General features: G+C 37.1%; 1 protein-coding gene and 1 pseudogene across 2 annotated transcripts in view; both read left to right on the plus strand.

Annotated features, from left to right (window-relative positions):
* The window catches only part of BORCS5 (BLOC-1 related complex subunit 5), a 74,525-nt gene that overhangs the window by 33,257 nt on the left and 15,897 nt on the right, over positions 1 to 25,371 (plus strand). For both annotated transcript variants that reach the window (XM_039876378.1, XM_039876377.1), the window contains exon 3: positions 18,610 to 18,767. In XM_039876378.1, the coding sequence (XP_039732312.1) occupies positions 18,610 to 18,767 (158 nt within the window). The remainder of the gene's footprint in view (positions 1 to 18,609; positions 18,768 to 25,371) is intronic.
* On the plus strand, positions 14,811 to 14,929 carry LOC120613786 (uncharacterized; annotated as a pseudogene).

Raw genomic sequence — 25,371 nt, forward strand, 5'->3', positions numbered from 1 at the left:
TGAGTCTTCATATTATTATTTTACTGTTCATGCCAAGGACCAATTTGTCCTTCTGGGTCTGTATCTTTAAACAAAGTGAATGCTAACATGAATTTATGGTACTCATGTTGGAAAGTGCTACCTTCATTTAGAAGCTATTAACCTTTATGTTGATAAAATAATGTTCTTAACTGAGCATGTGAAATCTGTGCTGAACAGCTGCAGCTTTTCCGGAACACTAACTTAAAAAGTGCTCATCATACTTTTTGAAAATCAAAAGCATGTGGATGGGATGAAGTCACCTGAGCAATTTTCTATAATTAAAACTTTCAAGGCCTTTTCCTTTGTCTTTTTTTTGAGCTGGCTTCACACACACACACACACACACACACACACACACACACACACACACACACACACACACACACACACACACACACACACACCCTGCACGCAGCACACATGTACCACAGAAGCACAAACTGAGGATTTTCTTACTTTTCTCTATAGACTTTTTGTACTTGTTTTTGTTAAATAGTTGCAGTTCCCCAGGAAGGTATATGTTTTCTTTTTCCTCTCCTCGTTTATTTGAAACCTTGAGTCTTTGAGGACTTTGAACCCCCCAAACAGAACTAGCTGTCTCCCTAGAGACTTCTGAGCAGTAAGTGACACCTCTGAAATTATGTCTAGGTGCTTTGTATCTAAACTGACTCTTCTTGGGTGGCACTGGAAGCCTCAAAGTGCCTTGACATTCTAGAAAATTAACCAGGAGGATGTTAGAGGGGCATCACACAACATTTTCTATGTGGATTAGTTTCCTCAGTGTTGTCCTGCTCAGCAAACATTGGAATGTGACAGAATTGGCACTCATGCCTAGGACCACCCCTAACGGATGCCTTCTGATAATTAAGTGTGGTTTTCTGGTAATAGCCCCTGAAGGAGGGAGAACTAGGTAATAATAGTTTTCAATTGCGCATTTTAATTAACAGAGGAATGGAATGGAAAGGGTTTTAAAGAAGACTTCTTCGTGAGGAGGGATTAGTACCTGACATAGCTCAGTAGTTCCATCATAGTTGGACACATATTAAGAACACCAGCACCAGTTTTTCCAATAAGCTAACAGAAAATAATTCTGAATTTTAGCTTATCTTATGAGTAGAATAAAATCGTTGGCTTTTTAAAATCATTCAAAAGGTAGTGCTTTGCCAAAGTGATGTTAAGCATGAAGTAGCAAATGTCTCTCTGATTATTTTTAAGGGTCACCCATATTCTTTTTTTTTTTTCCTCCCTACGAAACAGAAGTTCTTAGAATAGAATTTTAGACTTGTATTTTCTTTAATATTGATAGCTCTTTCTTGTTATTGAAAGAGCTATCTTTTTTAGGAAGATTTTAAATTATCAGGTTAACTCATCACGTTCTGTGTTTCCTTTTAGTAACAGAGGCAATACTTTGTCCTCCTAAAGCTGTTTGAAAAGATATTTTATACATACATGTATAGTGCCTTGGGTCATAGAAATGAAGCGTTACATCATTGTTTCAGAAGACACACTAATACATCAAAAAGAAGAGACAGAGGAAACAAAATGCAGTTAGTAATCTTGTTGCTTCAAAACTAGCAAACGTTTTGGGAGAGCAAGTTCTTGCTGGACATCATTAAATAAGAATGAGTTGATGTCACACTTGGCAAGAAACAACTCAAAATTTTTTTTCCATACAAATAGTACAACATGGCGGGGAGGAGCGATTGTGGGCAAAGGGTAAAGAATTATGGGGAAAAAAATAAGCAGGAGAAGGAATGTGAGAATGAGTTGCCTGCTACAAAAGAATTACTATGACATAAAAGCCATGTTTGTTTTGTCAGGAGGAATCTGAGTTGGAGCATGAACTGATGAAGAGGAGAGATGTTTACCAGGCCCCTCCCACACTCCCTCTGAGGTCGCTGTGTGTGGATCCCTGTGGAGGGTTATGTAACCGCCTTGACTCATTTTCAGGGAAGAATGGCCCCTGTAGCTGTTTTGGCTCAGTAAAGTGCTGCATTCAAGTGAGAGTGAGGAAGTCTCTAGAACATAGTGATACCAAACTCAAAACATAGTCATTTTATTTTAGGATTTCCAAACACCAGAAGGTAATACTGCAGACTATGTGGAGTGTGTGCCACCACCTGCCATCCCCTCCTTAGAATTCTGTGTGACATTGGGAATTTGGAGAACCTGATGGCCTGTTTTGCATATTCCTAAAAGCCAAGAAATGCCAAGATGAGCTGGATATTTATGAAAATTAGCTGAAGTTACCTCCCTCAGTGAATGTCTGTTGGCCAGTGTTGCATTAAAAGAGTTGGGGAGGGGGTTGGAGACACTGCTGGCGTTTTGGACAGACCAGTCTTCATTGCATGGGACTGCCCTGTGTATTGGAGGATGATTAGTACCCCTTTCCACTAAATACCACTAGTGTCCCTAGTCTCTGTGACAGCCAGAGAGGCCCTTATTCTTCCAAATCCTCCCCTACACCAAAGAAGGGGCAGAACTGAAACCAATATGGGCTTTTTAGTATTATTAAGCAGCACGGTTTTATTTATTGTTTGTTTTGCATGAAGGTCTTGGAAAGTCTTAGGAGTTGTGCATTTATAGGTTTCATTCAGAAGAGATTTCATTAAAAAACCACTATTGGGAAAAGCGGTTTGGAAAGGTGGATGGCAGAGAAGGACATTGCCAGGAAAGAAAAGAGTGAGGTGGAAATGGCTTCTTAACTAGCCCATTATTCTTCTCCCAGATCTACAGTTTTGTGGTTGGTATCTCTTTTTCTGCGAGGCAGCAAATGTATATAGCCCAGGAGTAGAGGCAGGGGTAGAAGTTAAGGTAGAGGGAATAACAGGACCAGCGGGACATGGGGGAAGAGGCATGTGTGAAGAAAAGATTTGGATTGGTATATAAAGATGGGAATAACAAAGAACCTGGAGATTTTACATGGCATTGTTAAGTATACAATGTCAGTATTTCTGGGACAATTTAGTGTATCACAGATTTCGAACTTCCAGGGGAGAAACTTGTCTAAGTCAGTTTAAGACTTTCACATGGAATGTTAAATTATAGTATTTGCTGTCCCTTTGTAGGTTTGATTTCTTTAAGACTCAAAAGACTCTGTCCTTCCAGATACTTAGCCAGCAACTTAGGTGTATTGTCAGCTGTTTCTTTCATTACGGCTTCTTGGTCTCAGCAGCCATTTTCCTTAGACTTCATTAACTGAGTTACTAACCAAAAGTATCATTTTTTCATTTATCTGAACTTTCTGAAAATAATACAGTGCTTTATTGGAAAAGCTAGCATAACCATTAGTCAAATATTAACATAAAAATTAGGCAAATTAAATGTTATTAAATAAGGTGTGCAAATAGAGGAAAGTATTGAGAAATATGAACAAAAATCTCACTCATCTTCATTATCAGTCGCAATTTAATTTAAAATTTTGATTTTGCACCAAGGCTTAATTAAGTATAAGAACATTTCTTTTAATGCTCCTCAAACCATTTAAATTAGTTTTGAAGACTTTCAGTTGTGTGTTACTATCATTGGGATTTTAGCGTCCTCACTAGTTGCCAAACACTCTGGCAGTCTTTCTTCAGTGAAAGTCTTGTTTTTGTCACAGGCTATCTTTCTGAGCAGCCATGTGTCACTGCCTTCCGAATTGTCTGGTCTTGCTAACTCTGGGCATGAGTAGAAATTACCTTGGTCAACCGCATGGCTACAGAGAGAGTATACATTTTACTGAATGAGGGTGGAGTGATGGTGGTGTAATAAACCTCTGTGGGGAGTGGCATGATAGCTTCCATCAGGTTTGCAAAGGGGTCTCAGACTCAAGAGTTTAAGAATTACTTCAGTGAATAGAGCCTTGCCCTCGATAGAGATTGCCAGCTGCTACCTAAAATTTCTTTTTTCAGTTGGAATATCTCAGCATATAGAAAAAAAATAACACCTGGATCTTCATTTACCAACTTTGTCAGATTTTAATATTTTGGCCATATTTGCTTTATATCTTTTTTTTCCCTGTCTCCAGGGGGCGGGAGTGAGAAAACATTTCAAACATAAAGCTCCCTCGCCACCCTTTTGTAACCTTCCCTAATATTTCTTCTTCCTTTCTCTCTACCAGGAATCATTGATCTGACTGGTGTTCATCATGCCCATGCATTTTTTTGCGGCTTTACTTTTTACTGCATATTTATATATCTCTAAACAATATCTAATGTTCTTTTATGTGTTTTGACTTTATATAAATCACATTCTACTGTATACATCTTTCTTATACTTCTATAACTTTTTTTTTTTTTTTTTTTTTGGTATGTATTTTGAGATTTATCCATGTCGATATATGCCTCATTTTTACTGCTGTATAGTATTCCATTGAGTGACTGTTTCACAGTTTATTTAATCATTGCCCTGCTAATGTTCGAGCTGTTTCAAATTTTTTTACTATTAAACAGTTTTGCATTGGGCATCCTTATCTATGTCTCCTTGTACAAATGTATGACAGTTTTCTCTAGGGTATGTAACTCGGAATAAATTACTGTCCAGCAGGGTGCACACATTTTCAGTATTACTAGATACAGTCAAATTACTCTTCAGAGCGATCATGCTGGTTTATATCCTTGCTAGCTGTGTTTGAGAGTTCCTGTTGCTCCACATCCTCAATAAAACTGGATATTGTCTCAGCTGTTTCTTGTTTACTGATTAATTTAAGGACAGCATTATGCTTAGCAACCATCTCAAACACAGAGTCAATTGCAAACTTGCTTTTTTATTCCAGGCTTCCGCCTTTCAAAGGAATTGTTTTCACTTTCAGAGTTACAAACCCAAGATAACTATAACAGCTTTTTTTGCTTATATTTATTTTTTTAAGTAATGTTTTTTATGATCACTAAGTGAATATATGATTATATTAGATAATTTGGAAAACTATTTCAAAAAAGAAAATTAAAAATGCCACCACCTGGACATAGCCATTGTTAACATTTTCTATGTATTTCCTTCCAGTACAAAAATATATCTGAAATGCATTTACTTTAAAATTAGAATTATGCTGAGTTTGTCATTTAAATCACATTTTTACTTAAAATTATATTGTGATATTTCTCGTGTCATTTAATATTATTTGAAAACACCATTTTAATAGCCGTATAGCATTTTTTTGCATAAACATATAATAATAGTTGTATAGTTATATAATCATTTTCCCCTTGGAGGACATTTTTGGTATTAAAATAATACTGCAGTAAACAATCTTGGTATATAAACCTTTAGAGTTTCAGTTTGTTTCTTTCAAGTGGACTTATAGAAGAGGTAAGTAAACATTTGTGGAATTAGAATGAATAAATTATAAGCAAGGCATCAAGGGGAAAAAAAGTTGTCGAGAGAGAGGAAAACAATATGATTTGGGGAGGTCATGAGATCCACTATCTGGGCTTCTCTCATATTTGAGTGGCAAACCTGTCTCTTACCTGACTTTGGAGACCCTTCTCTTATTGGGGACAATATTAAAGGTGGAATCTACCCTACTATGGATACTAGAGTTGGCTGTGCATTGTAGTGTTCAAAGATTGTAGAATCTTAGAATTGGAATGGACTTTTAAAGTTTTATCATCCAGTCTATTTCATGTAGAGTCCCTGAATTGAGTGTATTTTGTGGAATATCTCATTGAAGTAGATTTCTGGTCTTGACTTGCTGAATATTTAATCCCAAGCAGCTCTTTGTCATACAAGGCAATCTACTCCTTTATTGGACAGCTTTGATTAGTTGAGAGCAGTTCCTTCACTTAAGGCCAAATTTGATTTCCTGTAACTTTTATGTACTGTTTCATAATGAAAGGCTCCCTAAAAATAATCCTGGAAATATTTCACTTTTATATATTTATCTATTAGCTTCTACTGTAATTAACATATAACAAACATATGTTTAACCTACTCTTAGTCTTTGTTTTCTTCCAAGGTATAATTTAACCTTGTCTTTATAATAAAAATTATATATGTGAACATAGGTAGGATAGAAAAACTATCCATATATTTTTAAACTTGGTAGACATTTTCTTCATTTGGCAGATGAGGCTGCTGAGGTTCAGTGAGGTTTAAAGACTTTTCCTGTCACACAGCTTTTAAAGATAGAGCCAAGATTTAAACCCAGGTCTAATTCTAAAACCTGTGTATTTAACCCGTTTGCAAGTCTGTCTCCCTAATTTACTTATATTAATTTCATCATAAGATCAGAGGTATTTCTGTTCTAATGATGTTTGTGTCTTTGGGTTACTTGGTTATTATCTCACATTGGTGTTGTGCGTGTGATGATTGGAGGTATATGGCTTCTACTTGTTTGTCTTCCATAACCTCAGCTCCTCTCCTTGGCTTGGGGTACCAAGGATTTCCTTCCTATGATCGCCGATCTCTCCCTAGTCCCCTCTGGGGCTCCTTTCTGTTTCTGAGGAAACTGAAGTACAGAATGAGAAAAGAGTAACAAATAATGACATAACATTTTTTCTGAGTATCATCAACTGATATGTTTCATAAAGGAGGATGTTTTCACAGCTGGGTGCTTTAGAGATAGTGGGAAAAGTTTGAATTTTTATAACTTGAGAATCTTCTACAACAAAGGCAGTGACGCACATGCTTGATGGACTTGGAATGTAAAAACCTGTTCTTTCAGCCCTGTGATAGAAATCTTTATATTTATGGTCACACTGGGATTCAGATATGTTATCTCAATGAACTTGAGACCAGGGGTCAGAGAACCAAGGAATCAACTTGCTGAATATATGATTTAATTACTTTAGATCAATTAAGTTTTGACTGAGTGATGATGGGATATATATGGTGTGTGTGTTTTTACGTAGTTGCTAGAGGGAAGGAGCAAAGTATAATCCTTGGTTTTGTTGACCTTTGGTATCACTTTTATTGTGTAGTTCCACATAACTGCCTTAGCCGAATTTTCAAAAGGCTGCAGTCAAGTGATTTATAGATAAGGTCTCATTCACTACTCACACAAGAAGAGCCCATATCTTTAAATATGGGTGACGTAAGTTTACTTTAGAGACAGGAATGAGTTCATTTCTTTGGAGAGATATGAATAGAATGTGTGTCTCTTACGCTGGTGAGAAATAAATTTAAATCAGAGCTTTGCTTGGAGGAAGTGGAATGAAGTAACTGGGTACTTGAGCCTTCAGAAGTTAGGGATCTTTAGCCAAGACCTAAGGGGGCACCAATTATGTGTTTGCAGGACTCATCCGAATGTAAGCATTTCTCAGTGTATGAAACAGCAAACATCTATGGAGAACTACTTTGTAGATGTCTATGAAACACTTATGTGCCTTGGGTCTTTCAGAGATAAAAATACATGATTTCTTCCCTCACAGACCTTACGAGGCAACTAGGGTAAAAGCAAGAATGTCAAAAAAAAATGCACAAAAAGGATGCTTTGGTAAATGCCAAAAATGAACCTTTAACCAGGCGTGCTCCAGAGATACAACTCATAAAGAGTAAGATTTAGTTATACGTGAGTTATGTTGCTACTGAAAACTTTTGTTTTCAAACCAAATCTCAAATAAGCAAAACTATCTTAAGCATAAATTAAGAGGAAAGTAGTATTTTAAGTTAATTCCTCAAGTAAGTTGCCCAATGATGTACACCAAAATTTCAAGAATTGGCAACTCCAGAGCTCTCATGTTTAAATTACAGTAATATTTCTGTGAACAAAAATCATTAATTTATAGTTTTTTATTTGTTAATTCCAGCACTTATTTCCATCACTGTGATTTGTTGTCATGATTATTATTACTACTGTATTACTATATTTACTAAGTATAGAAGATAATAAAATGCCTCCCGAGGTCCTCCTGACAGTTAAATAACATGCTTCATAGAGTGGTTGGTAAGAGTGCTGTTATTAATGGTAGCTATTGTTTTTCTCACTCATGAAATGTAAAATGCTTTATATAGTATCTGAAATAGTTAAATTTTAGTAAATTATTTATTAATTTACTAAGCTAATTGTTTAAAAAAGACTTAACATATTATTTAATCCTCTCAATTTTTATAGTATTATCCCTCTTTTACTGGTAGAGGAATTGAAGTGAAGTGTATCAGTCAGAATTTATTGAAAAGATGATAGATAGTTTACAGAATCTCCAGAAGAGCTCCACAATCAGGTTTTGGGCTACCTATCCAAGTATAATGGCCAAAATCATGACACAGAATGACCAGTGAGGTCAGTACTGCCGCCATGACCAAGCACTTGACACACCTTGTACCACAAACAGTGCTAGCTGGCAGTGGAGACTGGACTTTGCAACTGGTTCTGTTTCTGCTGCTGCCTTAGAAACCTTTTTTTTTTTTCTGGAAAGTGCTGTCACCAGGGAATGTACCTCGTGGAAGGTCCCTATTTCACAACATTACTCTTTACTTAGAGTCGGGGGTAGGGTGCAGTGTATAGATTGGAACTTCTGTCATGTGTATTCTAGGGTAGGTGGGGGAAAAGGGACTCTTGGTTCTTTAGCTTTGTGGTATAATAGGCAAATAGGCTCTCCTATGTGACACTTTACTTTATTGCCAGCTTCTCGGGTCTTAACTCTCTGGGTGTAGAAGACATATTTTATATTTCCTGTAGATTATATATAAGCTAAATAGAAATTGAGATTGTTTTCCTCATCAGTAGACTTCATGTGTGGAAAAATCAATGTTTTTTCTAAAATTGATCTTGTTCTTAGAAATTAATTGTTATACATTAATAGTATTGCCTCAGCATTTTAAGCTATTAATAAGTGAGAATTTCCATCTGATCAGGGCGTTTTCTCCAGTGTAAACAATCCTGTCTTTCTTGTTGCCCAGAGTGTGTGATCCTTCAAGGAAACCATGAGTTAACACCTATAAGAGGGGCAACCCCTTTGAGTAGGAAAGTCCTGGTATTAATATTTCAGATTTTTTTATTGCGTCTTTTTCTTAGTACTTCATGTATTTAAAGTGAATCCGTGATTCATCTTTCTGAAAACGTCAAGAAAAAATTTCAGCTCAGCTCCCCAGTGTGATCGCTGTTGACCCTCTAAAGATACCTTCCCCACATTTAAATTCAGCCCTGGTGTGCCTTGCAAGGTCTGCATTTCTAAGAAGTTGTGTATACACTTCAAATTAGTGTAAGCAGAGTCATGTGTTAAATGCCAAGTTTTAAAGAATGCTTTCAGTTCCTTAAAGAAAACTCTCTTAGAAAGGGAAGAATCATTTGGTCCTCCAAACAACCATCTTCACTTTGTATGGAAAGCTGCAGTTTGGGGGTATTGATGTTTCAGCAAGTGGAGAACTCCTGAGTTTGGTGAACACTAGCTGCCAAGTTGCAAGGAGGACCCAGGTGCCCCATTTTTAGAAGCTGGCATTCACTCTTCCAAAAAAGGGAGACGAAATGGGCTTTCTGCATTCATTCAGTGAGAGATCTTGAATGGTTATAGCATCTAAACTGTGAATATTTGTAGTAGATTGCATTTCTTTTATTTTCATACTCAAAGTAAGGGTCTTCTAAACTTAACTGTATTTCTTTCTACAAACAATCCTGTAATCAAAGAAATATGTTGTAGCTGTATAGAATAATACTATCACTCTCCTCATAGAAACATGGAATTTTCTAAGTTCAGACTTGGAAAAAATACGATTCAACTTGCTCAGTTTTCAGAGAAGGAAATGAGATTTATTTTTCCCTTGATTTATTGTTTTCTTTTTTTCATTTCATTCCCTATTGGCCACATTTTTTTTTTTTTTTTTTTTTTTTTTTGCTGCTTTATTAGAGGTATTGTGGAATATTTTTGCTTAGCAAATATTAAAATCTTGATTTTTTTTTTGTGGTAAAATATACATAACACAAAATTTACCATTTTAACTTTTTTGATTGTACAGTTCAGTGGCATTAAGCGTATTCACATCGTTGTGAAACACCACCACCATTCATTTCCAGAACTTTTCCATCATCCCAAATTGAAACGCTGTACCCATTACACGGTAACTCCCTTTTCCCTGCTCCCCTCAACCCCTGGCAGCCAATATGCTACTTTCTTTCTCTGACTATTTTATGCACCTCATGTAAGTGTAATTGCCCTTTTGTGTCTGGTTTATTTCACTTAGCAAACTGTTCTCAAGGTTCATCCATGTTGTAGCATATGTCAGAATTTCTTTTTTAAGACTAATATAACACTACGTAAATACCACATTTTGCTTATCCGTTCATCCATTGATGGATGCTTGGGTGGCTTCCACATCTTAACTATTGTGGACAATGCTACTGTGAACATGACTCTACAAATATCTCTTTGAGACCTGCTTTTAGTTCTTTTGGGTATTTACCCAAAAGTGGAATTGTTGGTACCCGTAAGGTAACTTTATGTTTAATTTTTCGAGGAACTGCCATGTTGTTTTTCACAGTGATTGTACCATTTTACATTCCTGTCAGGAGTGCTCAAGGGTTCCCATTTCTCCACATCCTCTCCAACACTTATTTTCTGTTTTGTTTTTTTTTAAATAGTAGCCATTCTAATGAGTGTGAGTTGGTATCTCATTGTAGTTTTGATTTGCATTTCCTTTATGATTAGTGATATTGAGCATCTTCTCATGTGCTTAGTGCTTATTGGCCACTTTATATCTTCTTTGGAGAAATGTCTATTCAGGTCTTTTGAATCGAATTTTTTTTATGTTACGTTTTAGTTTTCTATATATTATTTTGAATATTAATCCCTTATCAGATATATGATTTGCAAATATTTTCTCCCATTCTGTGGGTTGCCTTTTTTTACTCTGTTGATAGTGCCTTTTGATGTACAAACTTTAAATTTTCATGAAGTCCAATTTGTCTATTTTTTTTCTTTTGTTGCCTGTATCTTTGATGTCATATCTAAAAAATCATTGCCAAGTCCAATGTTGTGAGCTTTTGCCCTATCTTTTCTTCTGAGAGATTTATAGTGTTAGATCTTTGGTCCATTTTAAGTTAATTTTTGTCTATGGTGTTAGATAAGGGTTTAACTATATTCTTTTGCATGAGGATATATACCATTGGTTAGCATCATTTGTTGAAAAGAAAATCCTTTCTTCCATTAAATGGTCTCTTGTAGAAAATCATTAAACTATGTATGTAAGGATTTATTTCTGGGCTATTAGATTCGATTGATCTGTATGTCTTTCTTTATGCCATTACCACACTGTTTTGATTACTGTAGCTTTGTAGTAAGTTTTGAAATCAGGAAGCGTGAGTCTTTTACTTTTGTTCTTCTTTTTTAAGATTGTTTTGGCTATTGGGAGTCCTTTGAGATTCCATATGAATTTTACAATGGGTTTTTCTATTTCTGCAAAAAAGGTCATTAGAATTTTGATAGGGGTTGCATTGAATCTTTAGATCACTTTAGGAAGTATTGACATCTTAACAATATTAAGTCTTCCAAGTCATGCAACATGAGTTGTCTATTTATTTATGTCTTCTTCAATTTCTTTCAGCAGTGTTTTAGAATTTTCATTGTACAAGTTTTACATATGAGAAAATTGAGGTGCAGAGATATAAACTAAACTGTCACAATTCACAAAGCTAATAAATAATGGGGCTAAATTCAGCTTTTCTCATTCTCCCTGTCTTTGTTTATTTGAGCTGCTATAACAGAATACCATAGATTGGGTGCCTTATAAACAACAGGAATTTATTTTCATGGTTCTGGAGGCTGAAAAGTCCAAGATTAAGGTGCTGGCTGATTTGCTATCTGGTGAAGGCTTGCTTCCTAGTTTATAGACAGCTGTCTTTTTGCTGTGTGCTCACATGCTGGCAGGGGCAAATGAGCTCTCTGGGGTCTCTTTCATAATAGCACTAATTCCATTTATGAGGGCTCCACCCTTGTAACCTCATCACCTCCCAAAAACCCCATCTCCTCATACCATGCCATTGGGGATTAGGTTTCAATATCTGAATTTTGGCAGGGGACACAAACATTCTGTCTATAGTACTACCTCAGTGAGAGTGCTTTTTCGGCCTCTGGTAGTCATTAGAAACTGTTAAGAGGGAGATCCTGGGAGCATTGTTTATATCCACACTGAACATTGTGTTAGGTTGGCATGTTATACTGTGCTTGTTTGTACTTGCAGTCTCTTCTGCCACATAGTTTAACCGAAACAATGACGATAGCCATTCTGAGTGGCTCCTTCTCCTGCATGAGATTGATGCTCCTCTGAGGTGACTGAATGAGATAAAAGTTTCTAAGGGAACCAGTCATGGAGGGCACCCTTTTCTAAATTCCCCAAAGGAATTGATCACTAACACATAAGACCCTGTCCAGGTTGGGCAGATATTTTTAGACTTTTCCCTTTAGGAAAAGGTAAAGGAGTGCCTTTGAGAACTAGTTTGTTCACATAAGGAATACACATGGCTTCTGTGCTTTTTGTCTTTGCCATATACCATGACCAGTATAGTCAAAAATCTCTTATTGGTTTTAGAGAGAAATAGTTTCTTTTTTCATGATCTGTTGTTGCTTAATTGTACCCTCTCAATAACTTTTGACAGCATTACATAGATTTTGTTTTCTAGATTCTGTAGTAGAAAATGGAGCTTGTTACACTGTTTCTCAGACATGGGCCCCACTACGCTCAATACTAATTTCTAGTCCAATAAGTGGCTAAGACTTTAAAAATCAAGGAATTCAGCTTGGGAATAGCCTAGGTTAATACCCACATGGCTCTTTACTATACTTTAGAAAAACTTTTTTCCCCTTACCTGACATTTCAAAAAGAAAAAGATTGCTCAGCAAAGTATTTTCCAAATTTCTAACCGTGATGATTTTTCCACTCAACACTTTACACAAAGAGGTAGGTACAGATGGTCGTTTGCTGGATCAGTGTAATATTCAGTCTTGGTCCTTACCCATTCCTTGGAGCCCCCTCTCCATTCCTGTATAAACAAAGTGGTTTCACCAGGGTCTTAGGAAATGTCTTCAGTTTTTACCATTTGCAAAACGAACCCTTAATATATGGAATCTATTAGATCAGGTTTTTAACTCAGTAAACATCTACCTTGTGTATATCACTGTTTTAAGTTAAAGAGGAATTAGAAAACCGAGCGTAATGGTCCTTTTCTGTAGCACAGTAAGGAAGACGTAATTTAGAAACTTATTTAATGTGAAAAACTAACCATAAATATGTGGAAGAATAGTATATTTATTAGGAGTGAAGTGTCATGATATCCATAATTTTTAGTGGCTCAGGAAAAGAAAAAAATATAAAGAAAGTTGAAGTAGATATGATAAAGTGTTAGTTGTGGAACGTAAATGGTGAATATTTGGGTACATAGTTTTTCCTACTTTTCTAGACATTTAAAAACATATAATAAAAAGTAAAAAAAGAAAAAATCTTAATCATAAAGAACATTTATAAAATTATACACAAAATAACTTCAAAGTGATATGTGGTTCATTCTCTGTTACTTAAGGGTTTAGGTTTTTATTAGAGTTGGTAAGTAGGAATTCAGACAGCGGTGTAAACCTAGAGGCCCACAGAAACTGGGCCCACAATGTGAATGAGTAAAGCTGGCTGGGTGTAAGACAGTAGAAAGTGGAGAGAGCCGGAGAATACACAACTCATTTAAAGCATCCACATTAAGGAATTTTTTTAAATCCTTAATGTGCATTCAGAATAAAAACAGATCTGAGAGCTGGTAGTTTATCATCTCCTAAAAATGACAAAATTTACCATCTCTAAATTTATCTAACTTTCTGTCCTCCCTCCTCCTTTTATCAGAAAATATAGGGATGGTTCAGTCATCAAAATGAGGGAGATGGGTTCCTGACACTTAAGAATGATGGGAGTGCTTTGTATCTATTTCTTCTAGAATTTGCCTGGGTTGCCACAGTTTGTAACTTCAAGAATAGAAAAAGTGGCCTATCGTTTTTTTCTCTGTCTTGCTTCTGTCATCTGGAGGAGGGTTTGTGGCAGATTTTCAGAGATTCCTGTAAGTCAAAGAAACATATTCTGATAATAGACCCTTATACCTGAGCTTTATTTTTAGATGATTTCGAGCGTACAATTGTGGTTTATAAGGGTGATTTAAAGTATAATTTCTTTGACTTTGAAGTTGGCTGGGCAACCTTAGTGTACCTTCTGGACCTGACAGCTTTCTCAAAATCTGCCCCCTCCCTACCCCTGCTATTTTTTTAAAGAGGAAGAGTAAGAGTTTTGTTTTGTGAGCTAAAGTTGGGTTGTGTCTTCTGCTTTGGCCTTTCGGAAGCTTGAGCTGGACCTGTAGTTTTTCTCCTCTGGGTCTTTAGCACAGGTTCCCAGTAGTCATCTCAAGCACTGGAAATCTTTCTGTCCACTTTGGAAGAGCAGATTCAGACTGGGACCAGGCCTCACTCTTTAGTGTATGTGGAGAATACAGAGTAGGGACCCTGAAAAGCCTTTTTTCCTCCTAGAGTCTAACTCAGCTCACTCCTTCCTTGGAATTTCAGCAGAATTGCATCTTCTTAACCTAATTTGAGAACCTGGTATGTACCAGAGGTGCTATATGTTAGACCCAAGGGATAAAAAGGTAAATAAAACATGGTCCCTGTTCTACCAGCTCACAGTTTGTAATGAGGCTTTTCATTGCCTAGAAGATACTGTTTTAACGTGTATTCAGCCATATAAACCTTGGTGAGAATGAAAGATAGTAGTAACTGGTTTTGACTTACAGAGTTGGGGATATTTGGGGTAAAGGAAAAAAGGAAAACTGCCCAACAAAACATTACTAATAGGTGGGAAAGACCTTGGCCACTTTTTGTTAAAATGAGTTTATTTAAAAATGTTTTGAAAGAGTCTAAGGCTGTGCTACCCTGAGCAAGCTCAATCTCGTCTGACCTCGGAAGCTAAGCAGGGCCAGGCCTGGTTACTACTTGGATGGGAGACCACCTAGGAAGACCAGGTGCTATAGGCGCAAAAAAAAATAAAAAATAAGGGATTGTAAGCTGAGAAGGTTCTTGCAGTCTGTGAGGTCAACCAAGGGTTGCCTCGCCTAAAAAAATAAATAAATAAAAAATAAAAAAATAAAAATGTTTGAAAGAGAAATACATTATATGGTTTAAAAAATGTTAAAAGTCTGTTATGAAAATCTCTCTTCATACCCTCTTTCTCCATCTAATTCTTATCATTGCAGAGTTTCTTTGTGCAAATATAAGTGAATACGAATATATGTTTTTATTTACTTGTCCCCCTTCTTACATAATGGTAGCATACTCTATACAGTATCCTATATATTTTTATTTTATATACTTAAATCTTATGGAGGTTTCTTAATGTGACTACATACAGAGCTTACTCATTTTTTTCTATAGTCATATAATACTATTTATGGATGTACCATGATTTAATCAACAAGCTTCTTACTAATGGACAGCGAGATGTTTGCTCGTATTTATTATTACAATCACTGCTGCAAAGAATCTTATATATACATTATACGTCATTTAGCACGTGTGCTAACAATGTATGTGTAAATTCCTAGTAGTGAAATTTCTGCATCAAAGGCTTTATGCATTTGTAATTTTGATAGCCGTGCCAAATTGCCCTCTGTGGAGATGTTAACAACTTATGCACTAGTCATCTATGTCTGTTTCCTCATAGTTCCAGCTATGGAGCTTTTATCATACTTTTGGATTTTTACCAATATGATCGGTGAAAACTGGGCTAGCAGTGAAGTTTTTCTTATGATGAGTGAAGTTGTACATCTTTTCTTAGAGTCAAAGCATTGGTATTTCCTTTTCTGTGAAACACCTTTCATATCCTCTATCTTTTGCTGATTTTTTGCTTGCCAGTTTCTAGGAGCTCTTTATGTAATAGGAAGTTTACCCTTTTTGGTATGAGTTGCAAATATTTTTCCTTGGTTTCTTTTTTTACTGTTGGTATTTTTTGCCCTGAGGGATCTTTTTATACTGTTGGATTTATCATAATTTTCTTTATGACCTTTACATTATCCTGGCCACTATCGATGGCACAAAATCATTCATTCCCCCTTGCATGTTGCATGCTCACTCTTTTCCTACTTCAGTCTTGGATTGAGAGCAAAAAGCTTTTGGTACCTTCCTCCCCAAGTCTGTTCTGGGACTGTATTATTTCTCAGTGATAGGATAACCCTTGATAATTTTGTTAGATTTTAGTGGTCTGAAAATTCCCATTTCCTTGTTTGGAGACACTAGAATAAACTGGCAGTTTCTTATAAAATTACACATGCAGTTACCATACAACTCAGCAGTTGCTCTCTTGGGCATTTATCCCAGAGAAATGAAAACTTATGTTTACACAAAAACCTGTACACGACTGTTCGTAGCAGCATTGTCTGTAAGAGCCACAAACTGGAAACAGCTCAGATGTCCTTCAGGAGGTGAATGGTTAAATAAACACCAGTATGTGCATGCTGTGGATAGTACTCAAATAAAAAGGAACAAACTACTGATACGTGCAGCAACTTAGATGAATCTCTAATGTATGAGGCTGGGTGGAATAAGTCAGTCTGCAAAGGTTACATGTTGTATTTCATTTATAAAACGTTTTTGAAATGACAGTTTTAGAAATGGTGACCCAATTAGTGTTTGTCAGGGGTTAAGGATGAGGAAGGGGATGAGAGAGAGGTGGATGTGGTTATAAGAAGCAACACAAGAAATCCTCATGTGATGGAATGGCTCAGTATCTGTGGTGGTGAATACATGAACTTACATATGTGGAAAAATTGTGTAGAACTAAATCAACACACGTGCAAATAAAATGGGGACATCTGAAAAAGATTAGTGGATTGTATCAATGGCAATATCCTGGTTGGGATATTGTATTGTAGTTTTGCAAGATGTTACCTTTGGGGGAAACTGGACAAAGGGATACACGAGATCCTGTACACCGGGTTTCGATAAAAATTTCAATTAAAAAATAAGTCCTCATTTCTGCAAATACCAGCTCCACCAAAAGCTGCTATGTAGAGGTGGGTTCGCTGGAGTAACTGGTATCCTTTGTGTAGGGATCAGCAGTGGAACAGCTAAGGGACCTAGTGCTGGCAGTGGAATGCGGAGGAGCAGAGCAGTGCCTCGGGTTCAACCCTGCACTCTGCCGTAACAGGCCAGATTGAGATCTAAGAGCCCTGACTGGCCTTTCCAAGGATTTATGGGGCAGCCCAACTGGGTTGCCCATCGTACAGCCTGGTCGTGGGGTAAAGAGCACTGGCTTAGGCTCCAGTACCTGAGAACTAGTGAGAGTTTGACATTGGTGGTTGTGGGCAGGAATGAGGAAGGGTTCCCAGGATGAGTTTTGATGAGGGTGGGACCACCCTAATCATCCTGGGAACACCCCATTGGCGTGTTTATTTTGGTCTACCTTGCGCTGTATCATCGGCTCTGGTATAGACGGAATGCGGCTTAGCATAGTGCTGCTCAGTGTGTGACAGGGGAATCCCCGAGATCCCCAGGACCCTGTTAGGGATTCTCTGAGGTCAAACCATATTCACAATAATACTTAGACATTTGCTAATTGCTCTCATTCTCTTACAAGTGTACAGTGGAGTTTTCCAGAGACTACATGGTATGAAATAGAGCAGATTAAATGCAGAAGCAGCTATGTGACTCCAGCTGTTTTCTATTAAGCCAGACGTTAAAAAGACTTACAAAAATGTAAACCAGTTGCCCTCTTTACACGTCTTTGTTTTGGAAAATATAATTATTTTCCTTAAAATATGTTACTTATGCTAACATGTAATGGGATTATTGCTATTTTTAAATGATTTATTATTTCAGAATTTTCTCAGTTTAATTTTTAATAGGTGAATATTGATATAAACTACACAAACCAAAGCCCTTTGGAGTCCTCAGTTTTTGAGAGGGTAAAGTGGTCCTAACACCAAAAAGTGTGTGAACCTTTGGCTTGGTGGAAAGCCCTTGGCCAGAAGTTGGTAGGCATGAGTTCTAGTGAGGACTTTGCTGTGTGACCATGGGCAAGCCATTTAAAGCCTCTTCAGTTGATTTCTTCTTCTGTAAATGTTAATAATTATTCTGTTCTATATACTTGAAAGAATAGTAAGAAAACTATATGAAAGGAAATATAATGCCCTATGCAAATGTAAGGGAATTTAATAGTTATACAATCAAACTGATGCTGGAAGAAAATGTAAAGAATGAGATTTATAGTGCGTCAGCTGACATTCTGTTCACTTTTCAAATTTTTTCATTTTTGTATCTCTTTAATAGTTTCTTTATATTTTTTCTCAGTTTCACACCATTTTAATTATTAAAAGTAATTGAGTAAATATATCTTCCTAAGTTTTCAGTTAAAAAGGGATTTATATTCCTAATACCTTGGGCTCCTCATTTGTAAAATGGCTATAATGATACTTTACTTTCCAGGGTGATTAGGAGTATAAAAAATAACACAGAGGAAGCCCTTGGCCAAGTGCTTGGCACATAATAGATACCCCATAAATGATAGTTGCTATGCTTGTCTTTAGTGTATAACAAAAGATGCAGGATTAAATTTAGGTTCTTACTCAGTTTTCAGTACACATATTGAGCTACTTTATTTACAAGTTTATTAGCAGTAATTTCCATTTCATTTAATTTCATTCTTTTTTCTGCTTTGAAGGGCTACTGAGTGGCCAGACATCCCCAACAAATACCAAATTGGAGAAACTGGATTCTCAGCAGGTATTGCAGCTCTGCCTCCGATATCAGGATCACCTTCATCAGTGTGCAGAGGCTGTTGCTTTCGATCAGAATGCTTTGGTTAAACGAATCAAGGAGGTAAGTATTATCACAAAGTAATATTGCTGCCTCATTATTGTGATTTCCTGTGACTCTTGATCACTTTTCTGCTGGGCGGTAAAGCCAGTGATCCCAGCTTTATGGGAAGTAGTAATTTTCTAATCTTGACATTTGTCCCATTGCTTTGGGGATTTTCTTTCCTCACAGTAAAATGTGATGGCAAAAAAGAGTGGTCTGTGGAGCTAGACTAATCTGGAGTTTGAATTCTGGTTCACCACTTATTTGCCTGGGCAAGTTACTTAACTTCTCATGGTCTCAGTTTCCTCATCTGAAAAATGGGGCTAATAGTAGTTATCTACCTCAAGGGTTGAGTGAAGATTAAATTGCTCAGTGTTAGCTATTATTATTAGTATGTGTAAAGTCCTGATGTACTACTTTGCTCTAGCTGACATCATATCTTCAAATTGACTTTAGCTGTTTCCTGTATCTAATTTATATTTTATTTTCAGATAGTGTGTCAGTTCTTTGAGAGCAGGAGCCTTGACACCTCGCTAACAATTGTATTTTTCACTGTGTTAGCACATAAAAAGCTCAGAGATTCTTATCAGTTGGATGAAGCAATTATGCCTACTTAACCCACAAGGTTTTGTAAGGAAAGAAGCAAGATAATTCATGTGAAAGTACTTAGTAAACTAGAGAGCATGGTACAAACGTTGAGTAATTATTGATAACAGTAAGTAGCTACTTCTTTTAAGCACTTAAATATGTCATTGACTGGGCCGCTGCATGGCACACCTCTGGGAGCTCCAAGGTACGAGTAAATACATTTTCGTAAGTTTTCAATTAAGAAGGGATTTATATTCCTGGTACCTTAAAGTCGTGTCATATAGAGAAAGGGTCAGGAGCTCTATCTTGGAGAAACCACTTATGTGAATGGCATCCTGTGGAGTTGTTTAACAACTCAGGCCATCGAATCAGGCCAGAGAAGAAGGCGGACATGAGGAAACATAATTAAAAGGTTGAGAATCACTGAAAGTTAATTATCTATTAGTAAGGGATATAATAGTACATCCTTGAGATTACAAAGTAGTTGTTAGTTATATGGATAGATTTAAATTTGCCAACACTTCCAACATGCTAGTACTTATCTTTCATAAGATGTATGCATATACACTTCTCTCATGGAATTATTTTATCTGGAAGACTGTTAAATATGACATGACATTTCATATTGGTTGGCATTGGTGTGGCCTTTCATATAGTATAAACTATTTTACTACATTACGATCTCCATATCGTTAAGTCCCAAACATGACTATACCTTAGAATTGCTTGGGTTTTTTAATACTGAGCTCTCCTGTCCCCCAGTAGTTTAGGATGTGGTCTGTGAATCGTTATTTTAATAAGCTTACCAAACGGTTCCGATGCCATTCTTCATTACCTGGGATTTGGGAACCTCTGGTCCAAAGCACTATTTTCCAGAATAAGTTCTATGAAACTAGTCCATGTATATTCCCTTTGCATATTCCCTCACCACCTTAGAAAGTCACAATGCATATTGTCTTATTAAAAGTTTTTAGGAATCTCAATTACAATAAAGAACAACAGCACTTTTCAAACTTTTTGACCTTAGAACCCTTATATTGGATAATATCTATTCACATCTTATAGAAGTAGCATTTTTTTAGAACATTTTTTGGGAAATACTCTTGCAGGCATAAGAAAGACCTTATCATTTTTGACTATTGTGCTAGAAATAGACCATGACATGACTCTTGGAAGATTTTAAAGTAAATCAACTTTTTAATGCTTGTCTTCTTTTTGAAAGGTCCTCTAAACCATATCTGTAGTTTTTTAGTTTAGGGAAGCATGGTACAGAAAGATCGGCTAGTTCATTTTTAATGATCTGGGTAAAGTATTTTGTAGCACCAAACAGAGCTCCTCATTATACCACATTTTTAAGAGTCCCAAGCAGTGTTTCTTGGCCCTGCATACATGTTAGAATCACCTGGGATTTTTTCTCTCCAATATATATGACGGAAAATTTTACACACACACACATTTGAGAAGACAAATACTGTGAACCTTCACATACCCAGTGGCCAGCTACCACAGGCTTATGAACACTCCTGCTTCATCTATACCCCCACTCACTCCCTGCCTCCTCCTCACCTGGTCTATTTTGCAGTAAATCTCAGGCATTTCATTTCATTCATAAATATTTAAGTATGTATCTTTAAAAGTAAAGGACTCTTTAAAAAAAAAAAAAACCTTTTAATCTGAATCAGTTTTAGACTTAGTCACAAAAGAGAGTTCTTGTATACCCCTCACACAGCTTCCTCTAAAGTGAGCATCTTACAGAACCTTAAGTGCAATGATCAAAACCAGAAAATTAATGTTGGTACAATACTATTAACTAAACAAAGACCTTATTTGAATTACACCAGTTTTTCCACTAATGAAGAACTTTTTTTCAAAAACAGCCACGTTGCTGTTATCATACCTAAAATACTTAACAGTAATATCTTGATTCATTCAGTATAGCTGAGGTGCTTGTTAGAAAATACTGATATATAGGTCTCACTCTAAACCAGTTAGATCGAAATCTTTGAATGGCGATGGATGGGGAAAGGAGGAAGCTGAGCATTGTTATTTATGAAAGTGCTCTAGAATCTAACAAGCATTGAGAACCACTGTTCTGAAGCATTCATTTAAAATGATTAAGCTGAGTTTAAAAATCTCTTTGATGACCTTTGGGATTCACTTTTAGTAGTCACTAACCCAGGATTGTTGGAAAACCCAGAACAGCACTCAGAATACCAAGCAGGACCTCTGTAGTTCTCTCAGGGAGGAGGAGTTGAACAGTGTTTTAGGGTTTTCATTGGTCATCTCTGTTGGAAAGTGCTAGCAAACTCCTGAAAATACACATCCATCTGTGTTCACTTCAGTCCTAAGAGTTAAAATTAGTCATTTCCAAATGAATAAAGCAGAGGATGTAGATTTACTCCGACACTAACTCTGATATTATTCCAGATGTTTCCTGGAAATTTGGTTGCAAGAGCGAGGAAGTAACATAATGCTATATGTGTTGAAAAGTAAGGGAACTTAATAACCATGGAGAATATGTATTCATGGAAGTGTAGAACCCAGATCAGCTGGAGGTCCGTAAAGTTACAGTGCTTGTGATCACTTGAGTTTGGGTCAAAGGGAAACGTGGCTGTAACTGTCTGATTCAGATAAAGGAAAATCAAGGAGTTAGCTAAGCATTCCTGTTGCTAAATCTGGATGATGCTCTTGAATGACAGTTTTATGTTTTATAAGTGTGTGTATGAGAGGAGAGAGGAGTAGAAGATAGAGGTGGTCTTCCTTCACAATTAGGGATCTTGTAATATACGTTGACCACTAGTTTCCTTACTGGCACAGTATGACCCTGCAGTCAACCACCCAGCATTGCCAAGCGACTCTTGCAGATCTACTTAGTGTGAGGTTCTTAAGGGGTTACAGAGAACTATGACATAGTCCCTGCCCACCGAGAGCTCAGTATTGGTGAAGGAACAAAAATACACAGAATAGTAATATGAAAGGTAAAGCAGTATTGATGGAGATTGCTCGATTATGGTTTATGATTGAAGTTCTATAAGATTTAAAGGTCAGGATATCCTGGAACAAGTGAAGTTTAAGTTAGGTCTTAATGGAACACCAGGCTTTGGGAAATGAATGGAGAGAAACAAGTGAGCACAGCTTGACAGACTTAGAGAAAAATTAACTTTAAGGCTTCACGGGACAGTAAAAAAACTAAACTTGGGCAAATAAAGCTTCTCTACATTAAGAACCACAGAATGTGGGAGTTGGAAGGACCTTGGAGACTGTGTGCTCCAGGGCCCTCGTTATTTAGATAAAGATTGAAGCCTGTAGAGGAAGCAAACAATTTATCCAGGGTCACAGAGTAAGATAGTGGCAGAAATTATGGAATTAAAAGTGGATGAAGATCAACAGAGGGTTTTTGTTGTTTTTTTGTTTTATTTTGTTTTGTTTTGTTTTGCCGACGGTGTGCTTGAACATGTTTATTGGTAGAGGGGGAAGAGACAGAAGAGACCAAAGACACCAAAGATGAAAGGTAGAAAGGGAATTCATGGAGAAAGGTCCCTGAGAGGACAGGAAAGGGTGGGATTTAGAGCCCTGGGGTTATTTATTTTGAGAGAAAAGGAAGGATATAGGCAAATTTTTAAAAAGAGGCTACCTAGCACAGACCAATCTCACCGGGGAGGCTGTGTACCCTCTCTGAAGAGGGGAGGTCATTTTCTGAGAGTGACTGCTGGGAAGGAGCACAGTCACGAGCACTGGGAGTTGCTGAGGGCTCAGCCACCAGGGAAACCTCTACCTTGTATTTGGGGGTGATTTCGTGTAGTAGTTGGTAGTGTGAACTCCAGAGCCTTATTGTCTGGGTTCAGGTCCTGGCACTGCCTCTAGCTACATGACCTTCACTAAGTTACTTAATCCTTCTGAGCCTATTTCCTCTTCTATTAAATGGAGGTAAGAATAGTATGCACCTCAGAAAGGTTTTTGTGACGGTTGAATGAGTTACTCTATGTAAAGTAGCTAGGACCATGTCTGCCACATGTAACACTGTAGTGTTAGCTCTTGTTATTGTTTAAGTAGAAATAATGACTAACAGAGAAAAGCCTAACTTTATTGCCATGAATTGGCCTATATGAAGTTTCTGGATACCAGTAGCAGCCTAAATATTGGCTCATTTTAAGCAATATCCTAAACAACCCAAATGTGATAACTAGATGGAGGCAAGACAGATAATTTTTAGCGCATTCAGGTTTCCATCAAACTCTGCATGATTTCTTTCGTGCCAATGGATATGTCATTTTTGACTTTTCGTTATGAATTTAATTGTTTATTCTGCTTTGTTAATAGCAAACTGGTGTCTGGGGAACATGGGTCATGAGAAATGTGACGGTGAATGGCAGCAAATGATTAGTCCTTGGCTTCTACTGCAGATACATCACTTCTTATCATTCTGGTGATTTTCTATGCTATCTCATCATTTCTAGTTAAGGATTCGAGTTGACAGTCAGACACTTTCAGTTTTAGGTCACATCTGTCATTGAAATTTGGGATAAATGAAAGGTAAAGAGACATGCATCCTCCTGATGTGGATACTTTCCTCCAGGGGCAGGAAGAACTACACAGCAAGATGTGGTTCAGACATTTGGAGCGGTGCTTGTTGCTGATCTTGATCATGTTTCTGCCTCACGCTAGTTGCTGTCACTGTGTAAATAGATTAGAATACCTTCTTAACTAACGTAAAGCCACTCGGTTTGTTGTGTCACAGTTCTTATGTACTCGCTTAAAGGCCTTGAAACTAAATTCATGATATGATTCCAGTAGTCTTTTTTACTTTTAGATGCATTGATAAGCAGACTCTTTTAGCATAAACCAAAGAGAAACATTGAATGGAAGGTTCGGATGAACAGGTAAGAAAGAGTTGCACTCCTCAGAAAGCCACATGATTACGTGGGATTATAAAGAGACCCTAAAGTTTCTCTCACGCAGCCCTTTCATTGTACAAATAAAGAAACCAAGGTCCTTGGAGTTTATTTGGAATTTGCCCAAGGTTTTTCTCCTAGTTAATGACTAAGACGATAGAATATGAGTCTTTAGGTTGCCAGTCCTCTTTTCTGCTTTACCATACTACTATGTCCTCCTTCTTTGGAATCTCTCATTTTGTTTTTAGTTATTCCTTTTTTATGTAGTAGGCACTCAACTTGATATTTGAAGGAGTGAGCTGCTATTCATGGGCCTACACACAGAAATGGGCAGGGATTCTTTCTGTCGACAGTACTGTAATGTTTAAGACCTAACTAGAGCCATTTTCCAAGTGTTTGACCTGACTTCCTGTACCAGGTTTCTTCCCATGGGGCTTAAGGAGAGATTGATCAAGGTTACATGAGTTGCTAACAGTGCTGTACAAAGAATCAGTGGCTGAACTGACATTAGCATTCACTCTGAGCTCCTTCCATTAAACGTCTGGTCCGTGTGAACCATTTGGTCAGGTGAAGCTGTTACTCTTTGCCTGCCACCTTGAACTGTGAATCTTCTTTAAATGACATCATTGTTAAGATTCCTGTTGCTGCTCTTAAAGATACCCTGGCACTGTTAGCTGCTTGCTTGATTTCAAATTTTAAAATGGGCTGGGAGTGTTTGTTTAAAACTACAAATTTTGGTAAGAGCATTGAGATGTTGGGCTTCTTTTTACTGAAATGGTGAGGGCAAGGCATTTCAAGAAAGTTTTGTGTTCTTTCTATCTTATGGGTAACTCTGGTGTAAATTTCAGGTCGAGACCTTATAATATAATTATAGTATCCCCCGTTCTTGTCCTTTGGGCAACCTTTCTTTTTGGTAAGAAATACAACTGGTCCCTTGGGTAGCAGAAAACAGAGATGGGGATTGGGCTATTCTGGTTTGTCTGGCTGTAAGGGCTGCTGCTGTACAGTACTTCCTTCAGCCTGGCTCCACACTTCCTTTATACCAGCACTGCCAAAAGGCAGAAATCCTGGAAGAGAGCCCAGTCAAGTTTATTACTTGCCTTTTGGAAATGTAGGCTTGTGTTTTTTGGCGAGGTATGAGCAAA

This window comes from Pteropus medius, unplaced genomic scaffold (genome assembly GCF_902729225.1).
Source record: "Pteropus medius unplaced genomic scaffold, Ma_sr-lr_union100, whole genome shotgun sequence".
NCBI classification, from domain to species: Eukaryota; Metazoa; Chordata; class Mammalia; order Chiroptera; family Pteropodidae; genus Pteropus; species Pteropus medius.